The 23420-nt window shown below is 34.3% G+C and overlaps 1 protein-coding gene across 1 annotated transcript in view; it reads right to left on the bottom strand.

The window, feature by feature from the left end:
- Positions 1-6970: 6970 nt before the first annotated feature.
- Positions 6971-23420, bottom strand: part of AHR (aryl hydrocarbon receptor) — a 48347-nt gene continuing 31897 nt past the window's right edge. The window contains exons 5-11 of the mRNA XM_017956878.3: positions 22447-22570; positions 21656-21786; positions 18475-18677; positions 17588-17697; positions 16784-16925; positions 12881-14129; positions 6971-10217 (exon numbers count right to left, since the gene is read on the bottom strand). Coding sequence (XP_017812367.1) covers positions 10074-10217; positions 12881-14129; positions 16784-16925; positions 17588-17697; positions 18475-18677; positions 21656-21786; positions 22447-22570 — 2103 coding nt within the window. The 3' untranslated portion in view covers positions 6971-10073. The remainder of the gene's footprint in view (positions 10218-12880; positions 14130-16783; positions 16926-17587; positions 17698-18474; positions 18678-21655; positions 21787-22446; positions 22571-23420) is intronic.

The following is a 23420-nucleotide window of genomic DNA, read 5'->3' as shown; positions in this document are numbered from 1 at the left end:
GAAATACAGAGAACACCATGAACATACTCCCCAAGACGAGGAACCGTAAGACACATAATCATCAGATTCACCAAAGTTGAAATGAAGGAAAAAATGTTAAGGGCAGCCAGAGAGAAAGGTCGGAATACCCACAAAGGGAAGCCTATCAGACCAACAACAGATCTCTTGATAGAAACCCTACAAGCCAGAAGAGAGTGGGGGCCAATACTGAACATTCTTAAAGAAAGTAATTTTCAACACAGAATTTCACATCCAGCCAAACTAAGCTTCATAAGCAAAGGAGAAATAAAATCCTTTACAGACAAGGAAATGCTGAGAGATTTTTGTCACCACCAGGCCTGCCTTACAAGAACTCCTGAAGGAAGCACTAAAAATGGAAAGGAACAGCTGGTACCAACCACTGCAAAAATGTACCAAATTGTAAAGACCATCAACACTGTGAAGAAATTGCATTAAGTAACGAGCAAATTAACCAGCTAGCAACATAATGACAGGATCAAATTCAGACATAACAATATTAACCTTAAATGTAAATGAGCTAAATGCCCCAATTAAAAGACACAGGCTGGCAAATTGGATAATGAGTCAAGACCCATCAGTGTGCTGTATTCAGGAGACCCATCTCACATGCAAAGACACATATGGGCTCAAAATAAAGGGATGGAGTAATATTTACCAAGCAAATGGAAAGCAAAAAAAGCAGGAATTGCAATCCTAGTCTGATAAAACAGACTTCAAACCACCAACAATCAAGAGAGACAAGGGCATCTATAGGATCAATGCAACAAGAAGAACTATCCTAAATATACATGCACCCAATACACGAGCACCCAGGTTAATAAAGCAAGAGACCTACAAAGAGACCTAGATTCCCACACAATAATAGTGGGAGACTTTAACACCCCATTGTCAATATTAGATCAATGAGACAGAAAATTAACAAGGATATTCAGGACTTGAACTCAGTCCTGGACCAAGCGAACCTAATAGACATCTACAAAACTTTCCACCCCAAATCAACAGAATATACATTCTTCTCAGCACCATATCACACTTATTCTAAAATTGACCACATAATTGGAAGTAAAACACTCCTCAGCAAATGCAAAAGAACAGAAATCATAACAAACAGTCTCTCAGATCACAGTGCAATCAAATTAGAACTCCAGATTAAGAAACTCACTCATCAAAACAGCACAACTACCTGGAAACTGAACAACCTGTTCCTGAATGACTACTGGGTAAATAATGAAATTAAGGCAGAAATAAAGAAGTTCTTTGAAACCAATGAGAACAAAGACACAATGTACCAGAATAACTGGGACACAGCTAAAGCAGTGTGTAGAGGGAAATTTATAGCACTAAGTTCCTACAAGAGAAAGCACGAAAGATCTAAAATTGACACTCTAACATCACAATTAAAAGAACTAGAGAAGCAAGAGCAAACAAATTCAAAAGCTAACAGAAGACAAGAAATAACTAAGATCAGAGCAGAACTGAAGGAGACAGAGACACAAAAAGTTCTTCTAAAAATCAATGAAGCTAGGAGCTGGTTTTTTGAAAAGATCAACAAAGTAGATAGACCACTAGCCAGAATAATAAGGAAGAGAAAAAAATCAAATAGACATAATAAAAAATGATAAAGGGGATATCACCCCTGATCCCAAAGAAACACAAACTACCATCAGAGAATACTATAAACACCTCTACACAAATAAAATAGAAAATCTAGAAGAAATGGAAAAATTTCTGGATACGTACACCCTCCCAAGACTAAATCAGGAAGAAGTTGAATCCCTGAATAGACCAACAACAAGTTCTAAAATTGAGGCAGTAATTAATAGCCTACCAACCAAAAAAAGTCCAGGACCGGATGGATTCACAGCTGAATTCTACCAGAGGTACAAAGAGGAGCTGGTACCATTCCTTTTGAAATGATTCCAAACAATAGAAAAAGAGGGACTCCTCCCTAACTCATTTTATGAGGCCAGCATCATCCTGATATCAAAAGCTGGCTGAGACACAACAAAAAAAGAAAATTTCAGGCCAAGACAAGGATGCCCTCTCTCAACACTCCTATTCAACATAGTATTGGAAGTTCTGTCCAGGGCAATTGGGTAAGATAAAGAACTAAAGCGTATTCAGATAGGAAGAGAGGAAGTCAAACTGTCTGTTTGCAGATGACATGATTATATATTTAGAAAAGCCCATCATCTCACCCAAAATCTCCTTAAGCTGATAAGCAACTTCAGCAAAGTCTCAGGATACAAAATCAATGTGCAAAAATCACAAGCATTCCTATACACCAATAACAGACAAACAGAGAGCCAAATCATGAGTGAACTCCTATTCACAACTGCTTCAAAGAGAATAAAATACCTAGGAATACAACTTACAAGGGATGTGAAGAACCTTTCAAGGAGAACTACAAACCACTGCATAAGGAAATAAGAGAGGACACAAACAAATGGAAAAACATTCCATGCTCATGGATAGAAAGAATACATATTGTGAAAATGGCCATACTGCCAAAAGTAATTTATAGATTCAATGTTATCCCCATCAAGCTACCAGTGACTGTCTTCACAGAATTAGAAAAAAACTACTTTAAATTTTCTCTGGAATTAAAAATGAGCCTGCATACCCAAGACAGTCCTAAGCAAAAACCACAAAGCTGGAGGCATCATGCTACCTGACTTCAAACTATACTACAAGGCTACAGTAACCAAAACAGCATGGTACTGGTACCAAAACAGATATATACACCAATGGAACAGAACAGAGGCCTCAGAAGTAACACCACACATCTACAACCATCCAATCTTTGAAAAGCCTGATAAAAATAAGCAATGGGGAAACGATTCCCTATTTAATAAATGGTGTTGGGAAAACTGGCTAGCCATATGCAGAAAACTGAAAGTGGACCCATTCCTTATACCTTACACAAAAAACTCAAGATGGATTAAAGACATAAATGTAAGACCTAAAACTATAAAAACTCTAGAAGAAAACTTAGGCAATACCATTCAGGACACAGGCATGGGCAAAGATTTCATGACTAAAACACCAAAAGCAATGGTAACAAAAGCCAAAATTGACAAATGGGATCTAATTAAAGAGCTACTACACCTACACAGCAAAAGAAACTATCATCAGAGTGAACAGGCAACGTATAGAATGGGAGAAAACTTTTGCAATCTATCCATCTGACAAAGGGCTAATATCCAGAATCTACAAAGAACTTAAACAAATTTACAAGAAAAAAACAACCCCATCAAAAAATGGGCAAAGGATATGAACAGATACTTCTGAAAAGAAGACATTTATGCTGCCAACAAACATATGAAAAAAACTCATCATCACTGGTCATTAGAGAAATGCAAATCAAAATCACAATGAGATACCATCTCATGCCAGTTAGAATGGCAATCATTAAAAAGTCAAGAAACAAGAGATGCTGGAGAGGATGTGGAGAAATAGGAATGCTTTTACACTGTTGGTGGGAGTGTAAATTAGTTCAACCATTGTGGAAGACAGCATGGCCATTCCTCAAGGATCTAGAACTAGAAATACCATTTGACCCAGCAATCCCATTACTGGGGGTATATACCCAAAGAATTATAAATCATTCTACTATAAAGACATATGCACACATATGTTTATTGCGGCACTGTTCACAACAGCAAAGACTTGGAACCAACCCAAATGCCCATCAATGACTGACTGGATAAAGATAATGTGGTATACTACAAGGATACAGTAACCAAAACAGCATGGTACTGGTACCAAAACAGATACACAGACCAATGGAACAGAACAGAGGCCTCAGAAGTAACACCACACATCTACAACCATCCGATCTTTGACAAACCTAACACAAATAAGCAATGGGGAAAGGATTCCCTATGTACTAAATCGTGTTGGGAAAACTGGCAGCATGGAATACTATGCAGCCATAAAAAAGGATGAGTTCATGTTCTTTGCAGGGACATGGATGAAGCTGGATGGAAACCATCATTCAGCAAACTAACACAAGAACAGAAAACCAAACACCGCATGTTCTCACTCATAAGTAGGAGTTGAACAACGAGAGCACATGGACACAGGGAGGGGAACATCACACACCAGTGGGGGGCTAGGGGAGGGATACCATTAGGAGAAATATCTAATGTAGATCACAGGTCGATGGGTGCAGCACACCACCATAGCACGTGTATACCTATGTAACAAACCTGCACGTTCTGCACATGTACCCCAGAACTTAAATTAAAAAATAAAAAGATATTCATCAAATCAGTAATGAGGACTGATGTCAATGTATAGTTTTACCTCCAACTAAGAGGTTGTGAAGATATAGGAAAATAGTAATAAGAGACATAAAGATACTTGTTATGTGGCAATAAAAAACTATTTTTATACAAAAGCAATTAAAAAATCTATTGTGGAATAATTTTAGATTTACAGAAAAGTCAAAAGGTTATAAAGTGTCTTTATTCTCTTCAGCTAGGTACCTCTAATGTCTTATCTAACCATGGTACATTGGTCAAAACTAAAAAATTAACCATGATGCTGTACTATTAACTAAAGAGTTCTGCAGATTCTCGGTAATGCCCTTTTTCTATGAAGGACGCCATCCAAGATATCACATTAAATTCAGTCATGCCTCCTTAGCCTCCTCTGCTCTGTGACAATTATTCAGTCTCTTTCTGTGAGTGACACTTTAAAAAATCCTCTCAGAAATTTTGTGGCATGTCCCTGAATCTGGGTTTGATGTTTTCTCATAATTAGACCGAGGCTATATGTTTTTAAGAATATCAGGAAGCTTTGAGACCTACACTTCTCAAAGCATTCTATCAGGTAAATCATGTTATATCAACATGACTTTTCATTGGTGATGTTAACCTTGATCACTTGGTTAAAGTAGTGCTTGCCAGATTTCAACAATGTAAAGTTATTTTCTTCTCTTTCTGTACTCTATTCCTTAAAAGCAAGTCATTAAGTCTAGCTCGTATTTCCAGGGGAGGAGAACTAAGATCACGCATCAGAGAGCATAGTAGCTACCAATATTATTTGGGATTCTTCTATAGGAAAGATGTGCTCCTTCTCCCCCATTTATTTTTCAACCATTTTATTTATATCAGTATGGATTCATGGATATTCTTTGTGCTGTAGTCTAATGCTATCATCACTTATTTAGTTGCTCACATTATTCCAGTTTTGGCTACTGGCAGCTAAGTATGTTATATAAATCACTGAATCCTCCAGCAATCCAGTGAGACAGGTACTGTTAGTCTTATTTTACAGAAAAGGAATCTTAGGTTCAGAGAAAGTAAGAAACCTTCCCAGTGACATATCTTATTTATGGCAAAGCCAGGATCTATACCTAGTAGTCTGACTCCAGCGTCTATGTGTTTAGCTTAGCTATGCTATGCTGCTCTCTAAGGGAAAGAATTGCTCCACAAATGTCAATCAGAGGTAAGGCATTGAATCACTTCTTCTTAGATAGTACATACAGAAAGAGCTACAAATGGTCAAAACTAAGCCTGCTGCCAGGTGGGAGGAGGAATGAGTGGTTAACAAAGGAAAGAGAAGGGATAATAGGAGCTTATAGGGCAACTAATGTCATGGAAGATAAGAAAAAAGTTCATTGAAAGTGTAATCAATTTGGTTGCAGGGCCATAGAAAATGAGCCTATGGTAAGAAGTTTGGTGAACCAACACTGCAGTATAATGGAAGGATGGAAAACAAAACCAGATTTCAGGAGATCAAAACTGTTACAAAGGAAGAAGGTAAAGAAGTAATTTAATACAGAAGGAAGTGCAAGTTCAAGTAATTTTTTTTCCAGGATGGAGGAGGATCTATTCACAGGGAATCCTACAGAAAAGGAGAGCCTCTCAGAAGGGAGTTGTCAAAGCTGTGTGCATGAGAATAAGAAAGGACAGGGACTAACCCTGGAGTTCAGGAACCTCTCCTCCACACATACCGTAGGTAAGTCCAAGGATAGAGGAATTGCTGAGGTGAGACCAAGGATAGAGGAATTGCTGAGGTGAAGGTACAGACAAACTTAGGATGATACCCTTAATTTTATTAGTAAAAACGGAAGCAAGGTCATCTGCAGACAGTGAAAGAAATTAGACAGATGTCATCCAGTCCTGTCAGTGGCCAACATCCCTGGGTCGGTGTTTGGGAGAGCTGGTGAAATTGGACAATCTAGAGTCATTCATGGTGACAGAAATCACCTAAGTGCAAGCAGAGATGCACTCAGGTTATCTGGATTTTTACTTGAATTTTTTCAGATCAAAGAGTTAAAACTAAATATTTTAGGTAATTCTTAAAGACTCAAGGTTAGTCTAAAATGTTCAGAATTAAGTATGATGCTAACTTATGATATGCTAGTGGAGAAAAATACCAAATTGTAAAGAAGAGATATAAATCTAATAGAAAAATAACTGTCACGAGAATGAAAACTTCTCAGAAATTTTTCTTCAATCAATTCTAATTGCAGAATTTTTCATGAATGTTCAACAGTCATGAATTTAAGGCCAAAGGCTTCCATATCATTGATACTTATTAAACAGAAATACTAAGTTTGGGCAATGGTTTTTCTAAACTAAGCAAAAAATACAGCTAACAAGGGTTATTTCAAATTTCTTCAGAAATATTCATAAATTATTATTAAAATGGGATTTTGGATTTTAATCTAAAATACACTACTACACTGATAACACAGGGCTTAAAAAAAGTTCATTTCAGAAGCATTTTAATTTATGAAGCTACTGAGAGTGTTTTTTATATCCAGATAAAGGTCAAACACTGGGAGCAAAATTGTCTAAGAAGTTTATGAATTATTGACTTAACATATCACTAAGCATTGTAGATTGCCCTCATCTAACATAGTTATAACACTATAGTATAAATGATAATTTCCTTTACGTGGACCAGAGAGAAGAATTTACATTAAAACATGTTATCCATATTTGTTATTTTATTATTTATTGTATACAACTTTGATAATAAGGACATTATAAATCATACTTTAAGCAAAAATCTATGCATGATATATGTAAGCAGTAACACTTTGAAGAAAAAAGCCATGAAAGCACTTACCTAAAATTTAGTAACATCGAAAAACACTGATTTGTGCCTAGTAATGATTGAAATCTTCATAATACACTAGAATACTGGTAAGTCTTCAGGTATTATAAGAAAAACCTGGTATAGGAAAAGACTAAATGAGACACATCCATATCCTTAAATGTGCACATCATCTAGAAATAAATCTCTCAATGTAGCGGTGCACTAAGCATCCTTTGTTTGGCACTTAATACAGACAAATGGGTATTTGGTTTAATGTGATTTTATTATTCTTAGATACATTTTAGTTATTTTATATAGATAAAAATATACAATATTGCTTTTAAAACTTTTAATTGTATAACTGTATAACTGATTGTCATCATATTCACGATTAAAAAGCCTATTTTTCCACTAAACAGTTTATCCAGTAACATGTGGAAGAGAGTAACAAAAATGGTTTATATAAGACTTATAATAAAAGGTTTAAATGTAAAAATAGAGTATTAATCTAGACCACTGGTCTAAATCCTTAAAAGGATACCTCATGCTGGAAACAAATTATGAAATGTTTCAGACAAATTTTCAAAACTTAAATTGATTCTACAGGTTCAAAGTTTTGACTGAAAATACACAGAACTGAGAGACATTTTGTACGAAGACACTTTTATATACATTAATTTACTAAAAAAAGTAAAAGAAATAAGAACTGTATATTTTTTTTTTTTTGGAGATGGAGTCTCGGTCTATTGCCAGGCTGGAGTGCAGTGGTGTGATCTCAGCTCTACAACCTCTGTCTCCCGGGTTCAGGCTATTTTCCTGCCTCAGGTTCCCGAGTAGCTACGACTACAGGCTCACGCCACCATGCTCAGCTAATTTTTGTATTTTTAGTAGAGACGGGGTTTCACCATGTTGGTCAGGATGGTCTCGATCTCTTGACCTTGTGATCCACCCTCTTCGCCCTCCTCCCAAGGTGCTGGGATTACAGGCGTGAGCCACTGCACCTGGCCGAAAATTGTATTTTAATACATCTCAGTTTGGGATTCCATCAGATTTTAAAATAATACATGTAAAATGTGTCTAAGTTCTTCAGCTCTCATAGCTAAAGGAAAGAATAGCTGAGTGTGGTGGCTCATGCCTGTAATCCCAACACTTTGGGAGGCCGAGGTGGGAGGCTCACCTGAGGTCAGGAGTTTGAGACTAGCCTGGCCAACATGGTGAAACCCGTTTCTACTAAGAATACAAAAATTAGCTGGGCATGGTGGCATATACCTGTAATCCCAGCAACTTGGGAGGCTAAGGCAGGAGAATTGCTTGAACCCAGGAGGTAGAGGTTGCAGTGAGCCAAGATTGTGCCACCGCACTCCAGTCTGGGTGGCAGAGTGAGACTCTGTCTCAAAAAAAAAAAAAAAAAGAAGAAGAAGAAAAGAAGAAAAGATGGTGTCATTTTTTCTTTTAAGCCATTTCAGGACAGTAAAGTTGGTAGAGTGATTAATTTGCCTATTGGTAAAGAAGATCAGTATATCATTAAAAACAACCTAATGTTTGAAGGTAAATGAACTGTGTGGTTGTCTTTTTCTTAATACCAACTTTAAGCAGTTGGATTCATTACTTTATTTCTTACAAAGACACACTGATAAAGTATGAAAAGCCCCAACAAATTATGTAAGTGCATATATAAGGTATGGACTTTTTAAAATGAAAAACTGCAAATATCTTACAAATAATTTTGTTCATTATATCTATACAATGCACCATTCAATTCACTCATTACAATACTTTGCACCAAACATTGCTATCTGCAATCTTAACACTCCTCAAATATGAGAAAAACAAATAGTTTCCACTGTTCTAAGAAGCGAAATTTATAAAGTCAACACAATATATTATCAAGGTTTATAGGTCTAAAACAATTTTTAAAGACAATTTATACACATTGAAATGGGTGTTTTGCTTAATATAACTAAAAAGTTAGAAATAAAGCTTCTTGCAATTTAATAAACATGGTTGCAGTTAACAGCAGATTTTTCACATTGCAACATTCAACTATTATGGAGTCTTCAATAAAGGTAAAGAGTGGTATATTTCTTCTGAAAACACTGTTGAGAAACTTAAGTGCGATTGTCTTAATATTTTTATAATAATTAAGAATAATTTGGAAAGACATTTTACTTTTAAATTTTTTCAACATAAGGCACGTAGCAACATTTATAGTCTAGAAACAACTAAATTATGTAATAAATAATTATTTTTTCAATCATTATTTGCACTTTACCTAAAGAAAATAGGTGAGTAGAAGAGTTAAAACATGCCTGAATTAATGAAAATGGTTGCATTTAGGAAATACAAATAATATTTGTGTGCAGAAAGATATTAATTTAAAAAAGAAAAAGAATACTTTATATAAAATATACATCCTACAGTGTTATAGGTAGAAAAAAATGTGAGGCACTTAGATGAACAGTGGAGGAGGAGAGTACTGAGATCATCTTTTTATAAAAAGCACCAAACCATTTATTTTAACATCCGAGATAAAAGCAGAGGTTAACATGATAGGAAAAACTAGTTTAGTTCTGTAACTTTGTATTTGGGGAACTAATAAGAATCCAGTAGTTCAAAACTCAAAGTATTTTATTTTTATTCTGACAGAAATAATTCAAATAAAGAATGCTTTCTAATTTAAAAGAGTCTTAGTTTCCCTGATAAAGTTTTGCATATTTTGTGGTGCTCAGGATAATGTGAAATGTAGATGGTATCTCACTACTCTGTGGCAGTACACTTTCTACCTTAATGACTATAGTATAGGTACTATTTTGATACCATTTTTAAACTTCCTTTTCTAAAAGCAAAAATTAAAATTTGGTTTGGAATAATTGTGAATAGCATGCATCAATGCCTCCATGTGAACTTGCTGACGTCCAACAGTGACAGTTTTATTATTCCATAATCCTTCACAAACTAATTTAATCCAAAAACCAGGGTCAAAATTGGGCTTGGAATTACAGGAATCCACTGGATGTCAAATCAGGAAAAGGTCTGGCTTCTGACGGATGATGAAGTGGCTGAAGATGTGTGGTAGCCTGAGTGTTATTCATGTTATTTAATTCAGCTGGATATGTTTCATTTAAAACTCCATTCTGAAACTGAAAACAAAAATGGTGATGTAACTTATTGGAATAGATCTTCCAAGTATCTTAAGCCATTAAATGACATATTAACATGTATTTTTAAAATCTTACCCCTGAGAGTTGTAAACTTTAAGTTCCTTTACTGCTGCTAAATTTAAATCTTTCACACAGTGAAGACATACTGAGGACATATTACGTATTAGTTGCATTTATAACCTGTTTTTCCATTAATCTGACAGGAAATTTTGAACATGGTACAGATGAGTGATACAGCTGTCTCATTTCAGACTGCCTTTGGGTCAGGCAGGAATTGATGGGTCAAAGAGCACCAGTCAGGAATTACAGTTAAATATTCTCTGTCATAAGTAGGTTTGCTTTGACCAGGTTTCAAGTTATAGGTGTCAATGAACTGATTATATTCAGGAATCTTACACTGGAATGCAAAACTTTTCCAAAAAAGGTAGCTTCTGATTTTCTAAATGTTTCTAAATATTCCTAAAATATTACACCACAGGTATGATTTTCATAACTGATTCCTTATTCATACTTTTAATTAATACTACTGAAAGCATAGTTCTAATTACAGAATCAAGTTACCAAAAGAAAATGCCCTTTCTTGTTTTCTCACACTGCAATGAATCTGGTTTCTATAACTGCTAGTAGAAAAAAGAAAAATAAAAAGGAACGGCATGAAGATGCACAGCTCTGTAGAGTTTTATAGATTATAGAGCCTTTATATTTTAGTTAGTGGAAGTTCTGGAAACTTTAAAACAGATTAAAATCATAGCCTTAATTGCTTCAAATAAAATCTACCTTTGTAAAACCTACATAACAGGCTTCAGTAATCAAAATGTTAATTACTTCACAGATCCTCCAAAACATATATAAAATCTATAGTAAAAGTCATATAACCTGTCTCTTCAATGAATGGCAATACTGTAAATTCTTTAAATAAAAAGTATTACCTGTCCGGATAATGGTGAGTTTTAAATGATTTTTTCTCATTACTCATAACACAATTCATGTCAGCCATTCTCTTCAAACATACTGTACAGACAGTGTCATCCAACAGAAATATAATGTGAGTCACATACAGAACTTAAATTTTTGGCCACAGTAGATTAAATAAAATACATTACTAAAGTTAATTTTACCTGTTTCTTTTTACTTTTTTAATGTGGCTGCTGAAAAACTAATCATTTCAACATGAAATCAACAATAAAAGATGAGATATTTTACATTATTTTTTCAAACCAAGTCTTCAAAAATCCAATGTGTATTTCACACAGCACATCTCAATTTGGACTAGCCACATTTCAAGGGCTCAACAGCTACTCAGTGGCTCAATATTGAGTGTCTTAGCTCAATAACATCTACTCTGGAGTATATGTAGGTCTACAGAATTATTTGTTTATTCACAAAGAAACAATAAAAATTAGTGAGGCGAAAACACTGCAAAGAACTTACGTGCTACTCATGCAACTCCTTATTCAAAATGTAATTTTACAGAATTAGCTTCTGGACAATTTGCTTTACTCAAGAGTAAAATATACTTTCATAGCAATTTTCTGAGATAGACTAACTGAATATTATTCAATTTAATACAATTGAAAGATGTAAGGAATGAGAATAAGAAAAAATCTTCACCATCATTTTCTATTAAAAAGTTCATAAATGATTACACAAGCAAAATGTATGAAAAAAGCCAGAAAATACAATTAAAGATAAAGCTTCAGGTCATACTTTTAATTATTATACTCTAATACAGAGTAAACAGGGGCCAAGGAGCTTAATTTTAGTCAAGATATTCTTTAAAGCTAAACTTAAATATCCTTTAAAATGAACTAAATATATTCTAATGGAAAAGCATAAATGCAAACATGATATATTCCTGAGTGGCCAGAGACAGCAGCTATTAACATTATGTTAACTTTTTTTTTCAGTGATCATTTTTAAAGTGTGCTCACTGCCAGATTCTGATGACACATTTAAACAACAAAAATACACTATCAAGCTTGATTTCTATGACAGAAAGCCAGCTGAGTTACCTCTTTTAAGAAAGGCAGAAAAGAAAGCCATTCTACCTTAAAGGATAAAATGAGGATAGGGGAGGTAATGTGGAGGAATAGCTCGAGAACATGGAGGTGTCTAGGACTGAATTCCAGGGATATAATTAATCTAGAGTTTCAAAAGCATTGTAAGAAAGTACACTTACATTTGAGTTTAACTCAATTTCAAACATAAATAAAAAAAATAGAGCTTTGAAGAAATTATTCTTAAAAATTGCAATACTTTTTAAAGTTTGAATTTTTAAATTGCCATATTTTTAAAGAATCCAGAAAGAATAAACCAAATTATCTATTTTAAACATAATACTTCTAAAAACTAATTTCACCTGGTAATTTAGGTCATCTTATATTAAGGACACATTCATGTTGCTTCAGTCCTTCGTATCTTTCTCTCTCATGAATCAGGTGAATGATATATTAGTAACATACTAGAAAAAGTACAGGCTTGTAAAAAAAAAAAAAAAAGGTAGTCACAGATATAATGAAAAATGCTGTCTCCATGAACGCTATGGAAAATAGATTAAAATCAGCTGACATAAAAAATGTGTAACATGTCTATAAGGTAAAAAGAATCACTGAAAGATTTATTCAGTTTGATAACACCCTTACCTTGTTTAAAAATGCCTGCTGGCCTGGCAGTACTGGGTTGTACTGCATCTGACCCACATGGGTGTGCTGAGGTTCTGGCTGGCACTGATACATCGACATGGCCCCAGCATAACAAGTCTGAGGAGTTACTATGGCTGACTGTGGATTTAATCCATGCTTTTGGTTTTCAGGAACTTGTAAACAAGTGACAAAATCTTCTAAACTAGAAGTAGTGGGGTATGGGGATGGTTCATAACTCCCCATAGGATAGTCCAGCTCTGTACATTTAGAATGTTGTGGTAATACAGGCTGATTACAGGAAATAAAGTTCTGTGTATAAGGCACAGGATCCATTTCAGATTTGTAGGGGAACTCTTGATTGATCCCATGTAAGTCTGAAAAGACATTATATTGTTGTGGGTCTTGCCGTGGACAACTGAAAGGCACGAATTGGTTAGAGCTCCAATTTGCAAACATGCCATTAACTTGCATATGCTTCATTTTCTGACACAGTTGTTGCTGTGGCTCCACTACTGCTTGCTTTTGGTGATGCTGTTGTTGCTGTTGCTGTTCTAACTGTAGGTGTTCCTGTACCATACAGCTTGAGTTCAGAGCCAGCGACTGTTGCTGTTGATAATCTGAAGGTATGAAGGGAGACTTACTTAAAGAATCTTGGATGTATGTCAAGATTTCATCTGTTAAGTCAATGTCTCTGAAGTCAACCTCACCGGAAAAATCATTTCTGAAAAATTTTTCATTCTGCATGTGTTTGATGTCTTCAAAATCAATGCCTAGGTTTTTCATAATGCTGTACAAGTCACTGTTTTTACTATCCTGAAAGAGTCCTAGGTGACCTCCAGCAAATGAGTTCACATCCTGAGGCTGGTCAATTTGCTCATGTTTCAGGATAGTATCATTTCCCATCGGTGCAGTATTATCTTCCCAATTTCTGCATTCATTCATAGATTCGTTAAAGAAATTGTTTTCAAAAGGTGCAGTACTTGAAGTACTTGAAGCAGGATAGAGATAAATAGACTCATCTTGTTGCATCACGGCAGCAAGGAGGGAACTAGGATTGAGAGAATCCTTGTTTAGAGTTGATTTGGTAGCAGAGTCTTTTTCGCTAGTGCCATTTTTAGTCCTTAGTGGTAAGGGATCCATTATGGCAGGAAAAGGGTTGGTTGCCTCATACAACAAAGCTTCTCCAGTGGTAAACATAAAAGGCAACTTCATATTTCGTTTTCGTAAATGCTCGCTTCCTTCCTCATCTCTAAAGTTGTGTACAAAAAAGTCTTAGAGAAAATTCTATCAAACATTTTAAAATAAAAATTATTAAAGAAAGAAAAACATCAAGCAAAATACATTACGATTGAATCCAAAAGGGGGCATATTTTATTTTCACCTCAATTATTCTCATGACTGGTGCTATAAAATTGTTTTTCAGACAAGCATATTTAAATGATTTAATTTTTTAAAAATAACTTAGTTAATTCCATGGTCACATTACATCCCTACCTGACACCATGCAAAAACAAAAACAAAAACAAAATTGTGTGGAATAAAGCTCTACACATAAAAACAGACTACGAGAATTTAGGGGCCAGGCCCGGTGGTGCATGCCTGTAATTACAGCACTTTGGGAGGCTGATGTGTGCGGACTGCTCGAGCCCAGGATTTTGAGACTAACCTGGGAAACATGGCGAGACCCCCACCTCTACAAAAAAATAAAAATTAGCTAGGCGTGGTGGCACATGCCTACAGTCTCATCTACTCGGGAGGCTGAGGCAGGAGGACTGCCTGAGCCGGGAGGTTAATGCTGCAGTGAGCCACATTTGTGCCACTGCATTCCAGCCTAGGTGATAGAGTAAGATCCTGTCTCAAAAAAATAATAATAACAAAATAAAAAAAAATTAGGAATTAGAAACTTAAGAATCTGAAACAACAAACCTCTCTAATAAAACCCAGAAGCTATAAAAACAAAGATTGGCATAATTAGTAATATGAAAGTTATTTAATATTAAAGTATTTGTATTTTTGCAATAGAATTCTTAAATAAAATATTTGTAACATATATAATTTATAATTTAACATATATATATAATTTCATATCCATAATAAAGAGCTCCAATAGTGTCTAAGAGAGAGGCAAACAACTCAACAGAAAAACAGGTAAATGACACAAATGTAATTTATAAAAGAAAAATATCCTAGAAAGATGTAAAAAGATGCCCCCTATTAGTAATAAATAAATGAAAACAACATGTCTTAGTAACAGAAGCACACAAAATAACAAATGTATAGAAATATGAACACAATTAACAAACTAGACTTCTGATATACAAAAAGAACAACATACTCCCAAATGACAGAACATGTATTCTTCACAAGATTACATGGGATATTTTACCAATGTAGACCGTGTATTAGATCATAAAATAAGCCACCACAAATTTCAAAAAAACTGAAATTCATTCAGAGAACGTTTTCTGACTATAGTGGAACTAAGTTACTAAGTCAATCACAAAAAGGCAACTAGAAAAATCCCCAAACCCCAAAAAGTACAGTAACACTGTATTTCTAAATAATTCGTGAATAAAAATAAAATAAAAAGAAAATTAGCCAGTATTTTCAATTAAATAAAAATAAGATAGCAAAAGATGAGGGTTGTAAAGTTGTACTTAAAGGGAAACTGATATATATGTTTAAGTATATATTTTTTAAAAGTTGGATAAAATCGTAAATTATACCCAAAGAAAGTAGAAGGAAGAAAATAATAATGAGCAGACATAATTAAAACTGAAAACAAATGTATAAAATAGAAAAAAAATCAATAAACCAAAAGTTGGATTCTAATAAAGACTAATAAAGTCTAATTTAAAAAAAGGTGCCTTCTAGAAACATTGATCAAGCGAGAAGGACAAATTTGTAGAGGTACACACATACCCATGCACTCATATACATCTGTACACACATACTCATATACTTCCATGGGTACTTATATACACACATACATTCACCATGTTCATGGGTTCAAAGATTCAGTATTAAAAAGATGTTAATTCTCCCCAAATGATCTACAGTTTCAAGGTAATCTCACTCAAAATCTCAACAGACTTTCAGACAACTGTTTTCTAAAATGTATATGGAATTATAAAGGGCAAAGAAGAACCAAGGCAATCTTCACAAGCAGAACAACAAAAAAGGCGAAACAAACAAAATAAAGACACACTCAGACATAGAAATTTATAATAAAGATAGAATAACTAGGACTGTGTAATGCTAGACAAAATAGACAACTACACCAATGGAACTATTAATAGAACAACACAATCCAGACAGAGAACCAAAGACAAAATCCCCTGATCAAAATACAGTGCAGTAGGGAAAAGATGACCTTCTCAGTAAATCACCTTTTCAATGTGACTGGTCAATTGGGTATACATATAAGGGCTGGGGGGAATCAATCCTTACCTCAAGCCACAGACAAAAATCAATTCTCCAGGGTGGGAGGAAACATTTGCAATACAAATATTTGATAAAGGACTCATTTGTAACATATGTAAGAAACTCTTGAAATCACTGCTGGGTTTAGAGAACATATTCTAAATAAAGCATTGTTATATTTTTCTTTTATTTTACCAATGACACTAGCTTTTCATATGTACTTCATATGCCCAGGATAAAACCCTAGTGCTTTCTTTTACTATTCTTTCTATAGCTCTGCACATGTAGCTGCTCAATAAAATTTGTCAATTCTGTCTTCTCAATGTCTCTCACCTGTGCTATTCTTTCTAGACAAATTACTTAAACTTTTCAGTTTTTATTTACAGACTAAATTCTGCTTGAATTATTTTTATGCTTTCACATAAGAGGACTTATGAAAACAAAACTGTTAACAAAAACAGGAAACATTCTTTTGCTTACGTTAGTGGTCTCTGAGTCGCAATGATATAATCTGGTCTTCCATTTTTATAAAGCAGGCGTGCATTAGACTGGACCCACGTCCATCGATTGTTTTTTGTAAGAAGCCGGAAAACTATCAAGCCGCTTTCTCCAGTCTTAATCACTAAAATAAAATTAAAAAATTAAATTATCAAACCCCAAATCAATATATTAAAGAATATTCCTAAAACAAAGCTCTTGTGACATAGTTCTGGATGTATTTCCTTTATTCCCAAAGATGATACATTTTAAACACACACAAAAAAAGGCATGGAAATGGTTTTTCAGAGTTTTTTTTCCATTTCAGACTAAATTTATTATTTTAAATGTTAAAGGGAAGATTATGTACCAGACAATTCTAGTAACACAGGAAAGTAGAGAGAGAGCATAAATTGGGGACAAAAAAGATTAAAAAATTATTTTTAAATAGGGAATATTTTCCTACAGGCTAATACTTTATAATTTTAAAGTAGAGTTATTAAAACATTATTGTTACAATATTAACATAGATTTATGAATTGATAACAATGTAATTAAAAAATTCCCAAGCAAAACTTCATGGGCCAAATGGTTATTTTTAAATAACTAAACAACAATATTTCTGAGGCAGGTGTAGACAAGTTAATGAACAAAGAGTGTAACCCTGGTTAATCATGATGATAAGTTACTAAGTAGAAGTTTATCCATATAGTTTACTTAAACACGTTACATTACATAAGAATTTGAAACATGTACTACAGTGTATGCTGTTTTTTTCTGACATGTTCATAAGGAACTACAACTTACTCCGGATATGGGACTCAGCACAATAAAGCATATCAGCAGCATGAATAAACTGATACCCTGATCCTCTCGTGCACAGTTCTGCTTCAGTATATCCTAAAACAATTCTTCCTCTGTTTAAAATTTAAAAAGGTAAAATAAGAATGAATTATGATTTAACATAAATGAAATAACAAAGATAAATTCATTGGTTTTACGCTAGTTTCTGCAATGTTTTAGTTCACATTTAGAATTTCACATCAGTAAGTAGATATGAAATTAAACACATCTATGTAAACCGCTCTTCTTTGCTTATGATTGCAAATTTCAGTTTCAGCCTATTTTCTTTTCCTGAATAAAACCATGGAAATTAGTATGCTAAAACTGAATCGAATAGAGCAGATGTATGGGTAACAGAAAATCTTTAATAAAAATCTGGAACGTTTTTATAATCTATTTTTAGGGAAGAAGGTTTTTCAAATTATCTCTCTGCATTCCCACATTAGAAAGGAGAAAAGCACTGATATGTTTTGATACGATATAAATGCTTAATATCAGACTCTTGCTCACAATTTTCTGAAAGTTACTGAAACTTCTGGGGCTAGAAATCAAATAACATTTGTGCCATTTAAAAACGTAAAACAAACCAACATAAATGTCATCAGAAGAACAAACCTTACTAAGAACATCATCATCTGAGACAAGTCTTGCAAAAAATTAAAAAGATGATTTGTGAGCCTGATGAAATTATTTTTACTGTAAAAGCCTACACTGAAAGAATAAAAGCTAATAGCCAATCTAATAATAAACAATATTACATACAGTCCACAATGTATGTTTTACATGCTAAGAGAGACTTACTGAAACATAATGTACATCTGATAGAATAGAAGTGAAAAAGTCTCACTTACTTGGCATCACAACCAATAGGTGTGAAGTCTAGTTTGTGTTTGGTTCTAAAGATAAAATTTTTGGTCCGGATTTCAAGTATGGATGGTGGCTGAAGTGGAGTAGCTATCGCAAACAAAGCCAACTGAGGTGGAAGTATTGATCCATCTTTCCCTTTCTTTTTCTGTCCATGAAGATACTTTAACCTCCCTTGGAAATTCATTGCCTTAAAATAATAACAACAAAAAAAGTTCATTAAAATTAAAAATATGAAAGTTCCTTTTAAAAAGGCTCCATTATGGCTGCTTCTAGGGTTCTTGATCATTCCATAAATATTCCTGAAGCTGAGAACTGTTAGTTTCTTTCATTCCTGTCTCCATGGGACACCCATTAAAACTATCCCAAAGAGTAATACGAGAAATATTCTAAAGGAATAAGTGAACCACTCCTTGTTCCTAAATGGTCATAACATGAATACCTATATAATTTTCCAAGCTTGCCATTACCCTATCATTTTCACCTCGCACAGCTCCTTGCACACCAGGCAATCAATATATCTTGAATGGTAATAAAGCCCTAAACATTCATTTTCAAGCATACATGAACTATATTGCAGCTCATAGCATATTGCATAGTTCATAGTAATCTTTTCCATAGAGACAAAATATAATTTTATTAAAACACTAAAATGAATCATCATGAAAACATATAAAGAATGCAGAGCTCTACTGAGTAAAGATATGGAATAAATTTAGAAGACAGGGAAAACAAAGGCAACTTAAACATGAACATGATATATTTAATTGGTTAAAACAGTATCAACCAGTCCAAGGGATGGTTCTGACATCAAAATAATAGCAGTGCAAGGAGGAAAAGACCCTCTTGCACACAGGTATTCCACCTCAGACATACAGTCACATGTCACTTAACAAAAGGGGCATGTTCTATGAAATGTGTCCTTAGGCAATTTCGTCATCCTGTGAACATCAGAGGGTAGGTACACAAACCTAGACAGTATACCTTACTATGCATCTAAGCTATACAGTATAGCCTTTTGTTTCTAGGCTACAAACCTGTACAGCATGGTATCATACTGAATACTTTAAGTAATTGTAACATGGTAAGTATTTGTGTATCTAAACATAGAAAATACACAGTAAAAATAAAGTATAAAAAATGGTATACCTGTATAAGAGTACTTATTGTAAATAAGGCAGGCAGGCAGGGCTGAAAGTTACTCTGGTTTAGTCAGTGAGTGAGTGGTGAGTGAATGTGAAGGCCTGAGACGTTACTGTACACTATTAGAGTTTATAAACACTATACACTGAGGCTACACTGAATTTATAAAAAATATTTTCCTTTAGGCCGGGCACAGTGGCTCATGCCTGTAATCCCAGCACAACTTACTGTAACTTTTTTACTTTATAAACTTTTACACTTTTAACTGTTGACTCTTTTGTAATAACACTTAAACACAGTGCACAGCTACACAAAAATATTTTCTTTCTTTACATCCTTATACTATAAGCTTTCTCCCATTTTTAAAAAATTTTTTTTACATTTTAAACTTTTGTGTTAAAACCTAAGACATAAACCCACACATTAGCTTAGGTCTGCACCGTGTGAGGATCATTAATGTTCCTATCTTCCACCTCTACATCTTGTCCCACTGGAAGGTCTGCAGGGGCAATAACATGCATGGAGCTGTCATCTCCTGTGATCTGCTTTTGGAATATTTCCTGAAGGACATGCCTGAGCCTGCTTTACAGTTAACCTTATTCTAAAATAATGATTAAAATAAAATCATTAAAAGTATAATAAATTAAAAAATAAAGTAAAATAATGATTAACAGTAAATACATAAATACATAGTGATTTATTACTTTCAAGTATTACTTGTCATACATAATTGTGTGTGCTATACTTTTTATATGACTGGCAACACAGGTTTGCTTCCATCAGCATCACCATCAACATGTGAGTAATGCTATGACATCGTTAGGTGATAGGGATTTTTTGGCTCCATTATGATCTCATGGGACTACCATCATATACGTGGTCTGTTACTGACCAAAGCATCATTATGCAGCACATGACTCTACATACTAATTGTTCATGAGCAATAATACTGAGAAAACTACCTCAAAGCACAATTCTAATTCTGGGTCGGCAAAATCCTCTTCAGAAATAAACACATAAACCAAAATCATTGCTTGGTAATGCTTAATTTAAGATTTGATTACCTGTTTCAAATTCCTTGTTATTCACAAAAAGTATACAATATACTCTGTATTCTCTTCTCCTGTACTTGGTAACACAAACTAAGGATACAATGAGAGACAGAGAAGTCCACTCTGAGGAATCCTAGGCTGCTCCCTACAGCAAACTCCTATGCAGGTGTTCAGACTTCGCAACAAGAAACAGTGTCTCCTATCAGATGATGATTCTACAATTGCGAATATACAATCATTTTTCTATGTGGCAGTTATTTGAGACATATGGAAAGGCCATTATTTTTCTGTCTAGCAGGCATTAAATCCTCCTATTAAAAAAGGGCTACATAATTCTCTCCTATCTTAAAAATCCTAAAATAGTCAAAACACAAGGCTTCATGTTATTTCACTCAATCTTTGTTACTATATTCTAAAGAACAGTTTTCTGAATTATAGAGGATAGTCAAAATCAGAAATAATTATTTTAAAATGCTACCTTATCAAATTATTTGGCAGATTTTTAAAGCTGAAATCAAAGATAACCAAAGAAAATTGGTTTCACTTGACTTTTTTTTCTATAACTTAATGTTAAATCCAATTTGGGCTGAAGATGCCTCTGCTCCTTAAGTCCTTACCAAGGAATTGCAACTTCATTTACTATATAAACTAACGGAAAGCCTAACAGTAGAAGTGAACTTTTGTAACCAAATAGCTGAGTCTCAGTCACAGGTGACCAACTAATCAGATCATCTTCAAATAAGGCAAACCGCAAGCTGTAATCAATCAAGCTATTTCTGTACCTCACTTGCATTTTCCTTTCATAAATGCTCCAGCCCATGTTTTTATGTGAGCTCTCTGAACCTCTCTGGTTCCAAGGGCTGCCTGATTTGGGAACAGTTCTTTGATGAATTAAATTTTGCTAAATTAAATTTGCCTCAAGCTTTTATTTTAACCACAGTAAGAGCCAGTATCATAAGATTTTGTACCTTACCAGAAAACCAGATGAATTATCCAGCAGACACCTCAGACGACATATGAAGCACCTCTCCATAAAAGGAGAGTTTTCTGGAGGAATCTGGTCTGCGTTATAACAGACTACTGGCTGGGGGAGACCAGGGGCTTCTGTAGAAATAAAGGCAAAACAAATTTACTTTCCATTTTGCTGTAAAATTAAGCATCTGCGTAGGTAAAATTTGTATTAGTTTCTAAACTGGAGTCTGTATTCTGAACACAAAAAAATCATTTTCAGAAGAGCTAATGACAAGAAACTAAAAGTTTATTAAATATCACTTTTATCAGATAGAACTTGTGTAATTTTTATTGAGCTATCACTGTCAACAGTTTTCACATTTTCTAATGTATTTTTGTTTTCTTTAACACTTTAAGAAATTTCCAAAAACATTTTTTGCATTGAGAAAAGCATTTTTATACTTGCATATGCTAGCTTACTTTTTTCTTTGGTGCATTTTAAACACAATAATTTACATGCACTCAGGTATCAACCTTGTGTACCTTCCTTCCATCTTTCATGATGGTACTACTTATTTTTATAAAATACATTACTGAGTATGGCAATACTTTGTTGCCTGAAACTCATTAATGGCTCCCATTTGCCAAAATATTCCTTAGCTCATCAGGCTCACTGTGGCCTATGATTGCAGATTTATATCTTTCCACTACTTCCCTATCATGGAGTTCTATGACGTTCCAGGTTCCCAGCCTCCTTTCACAGAATCATATTTAAGAACTACCAACACAATCTTTTGTACCATCAGTTCTTACCATCAATTCCTTGTCCAGACTCTGTACACTGAGAAGGATTTAACGCCCAATGTAGCTGACGCTGAAATTCAGCTCGGTCTTCGGTATGGATAAGTTCATACACACTCTGATGTATGACATCAGACTAAAGAAAAAAGATACAAGGAATACAACAAAAGCACTGATTAAAAAAATATGGCTTACTAAATTAATTTTAAAGCCTATTTAGATTAGTGGGTGCTTGCTAGTGGTGATGAATACAAATTGGATGATTCCTAAAGTTCCCTAGTCACCTAAGATAGAAAAAGCTAGACAGACTGGCACTACAACAGATAAGCCAAAAGTTACTTGTCATCAGTTCCCAACGTGAATGCTCTTGCTCAAATAAGTCACCTCCCCATTCCTTAAATGCAACATATTAAAATCTGTTTATGTTTCGTATCCATTTGTTAATTTTTAGATTCTTATCTCTTCCACGCAGCTTTTCCTAACCACCCAGGCCTCTTTGACTTCTCTAAGCTTAATGGTATTCTCTAGGTATTTCCTTCACTGTTCTCTAAAATTTTCTTCGTATAAAATTTTCACTCCAAGTAGATTCCACAAGAGCAAGGGATTGTGCCTTTACTATATCAAACCCACTTTCCTCCTCTTGCCTCTCACCATTTACTATAGTGCGGAGCCCTTAGTGCTTAAACCAGAGTTTTCCTTTTTTTTTAACTGCAAGTTGTGATAAAAAACACATTTCTATCTGTCACAGGTGTATGCATAGACATATACACATGGAAAAGTTTCACAAAACACTTACCATTATTACATGAGATAATACTGTGTATTCTATATTATTTTATTCCATCCTAAACAACTAAAAAACAGTTTGATGGTGATCCACTGTCTTGACTGCATACCCATGAGCGAGTCACAACTTGCAGTTTTAAAAATGGTGTCTTAATCTACCACTTGTGTCAGATATGAATGTTGTTTTAGGAAAAAAATCC

The sequence above is a fragment of the Papio anubis genome, chromosome 4 (assembly GCF_008728515.1).
Source record: "Papio anubis isolate 15944 chromosome 4, Panubis1.0, whole genome shotgun sequence".
In the NCBI taxonomy this organism is placed as follows: domain Eukaryota; kingdom Metazoa; phylum Chordata; class Mammalia; order Primates; family Cercopithecidae; genus Papio; species Papio anubis.
The sequence above is the reverse complement of the archived record's forward strand: the minus strand, read 5'-3'. Positions and strand labels throughout refer to the sequence as shown.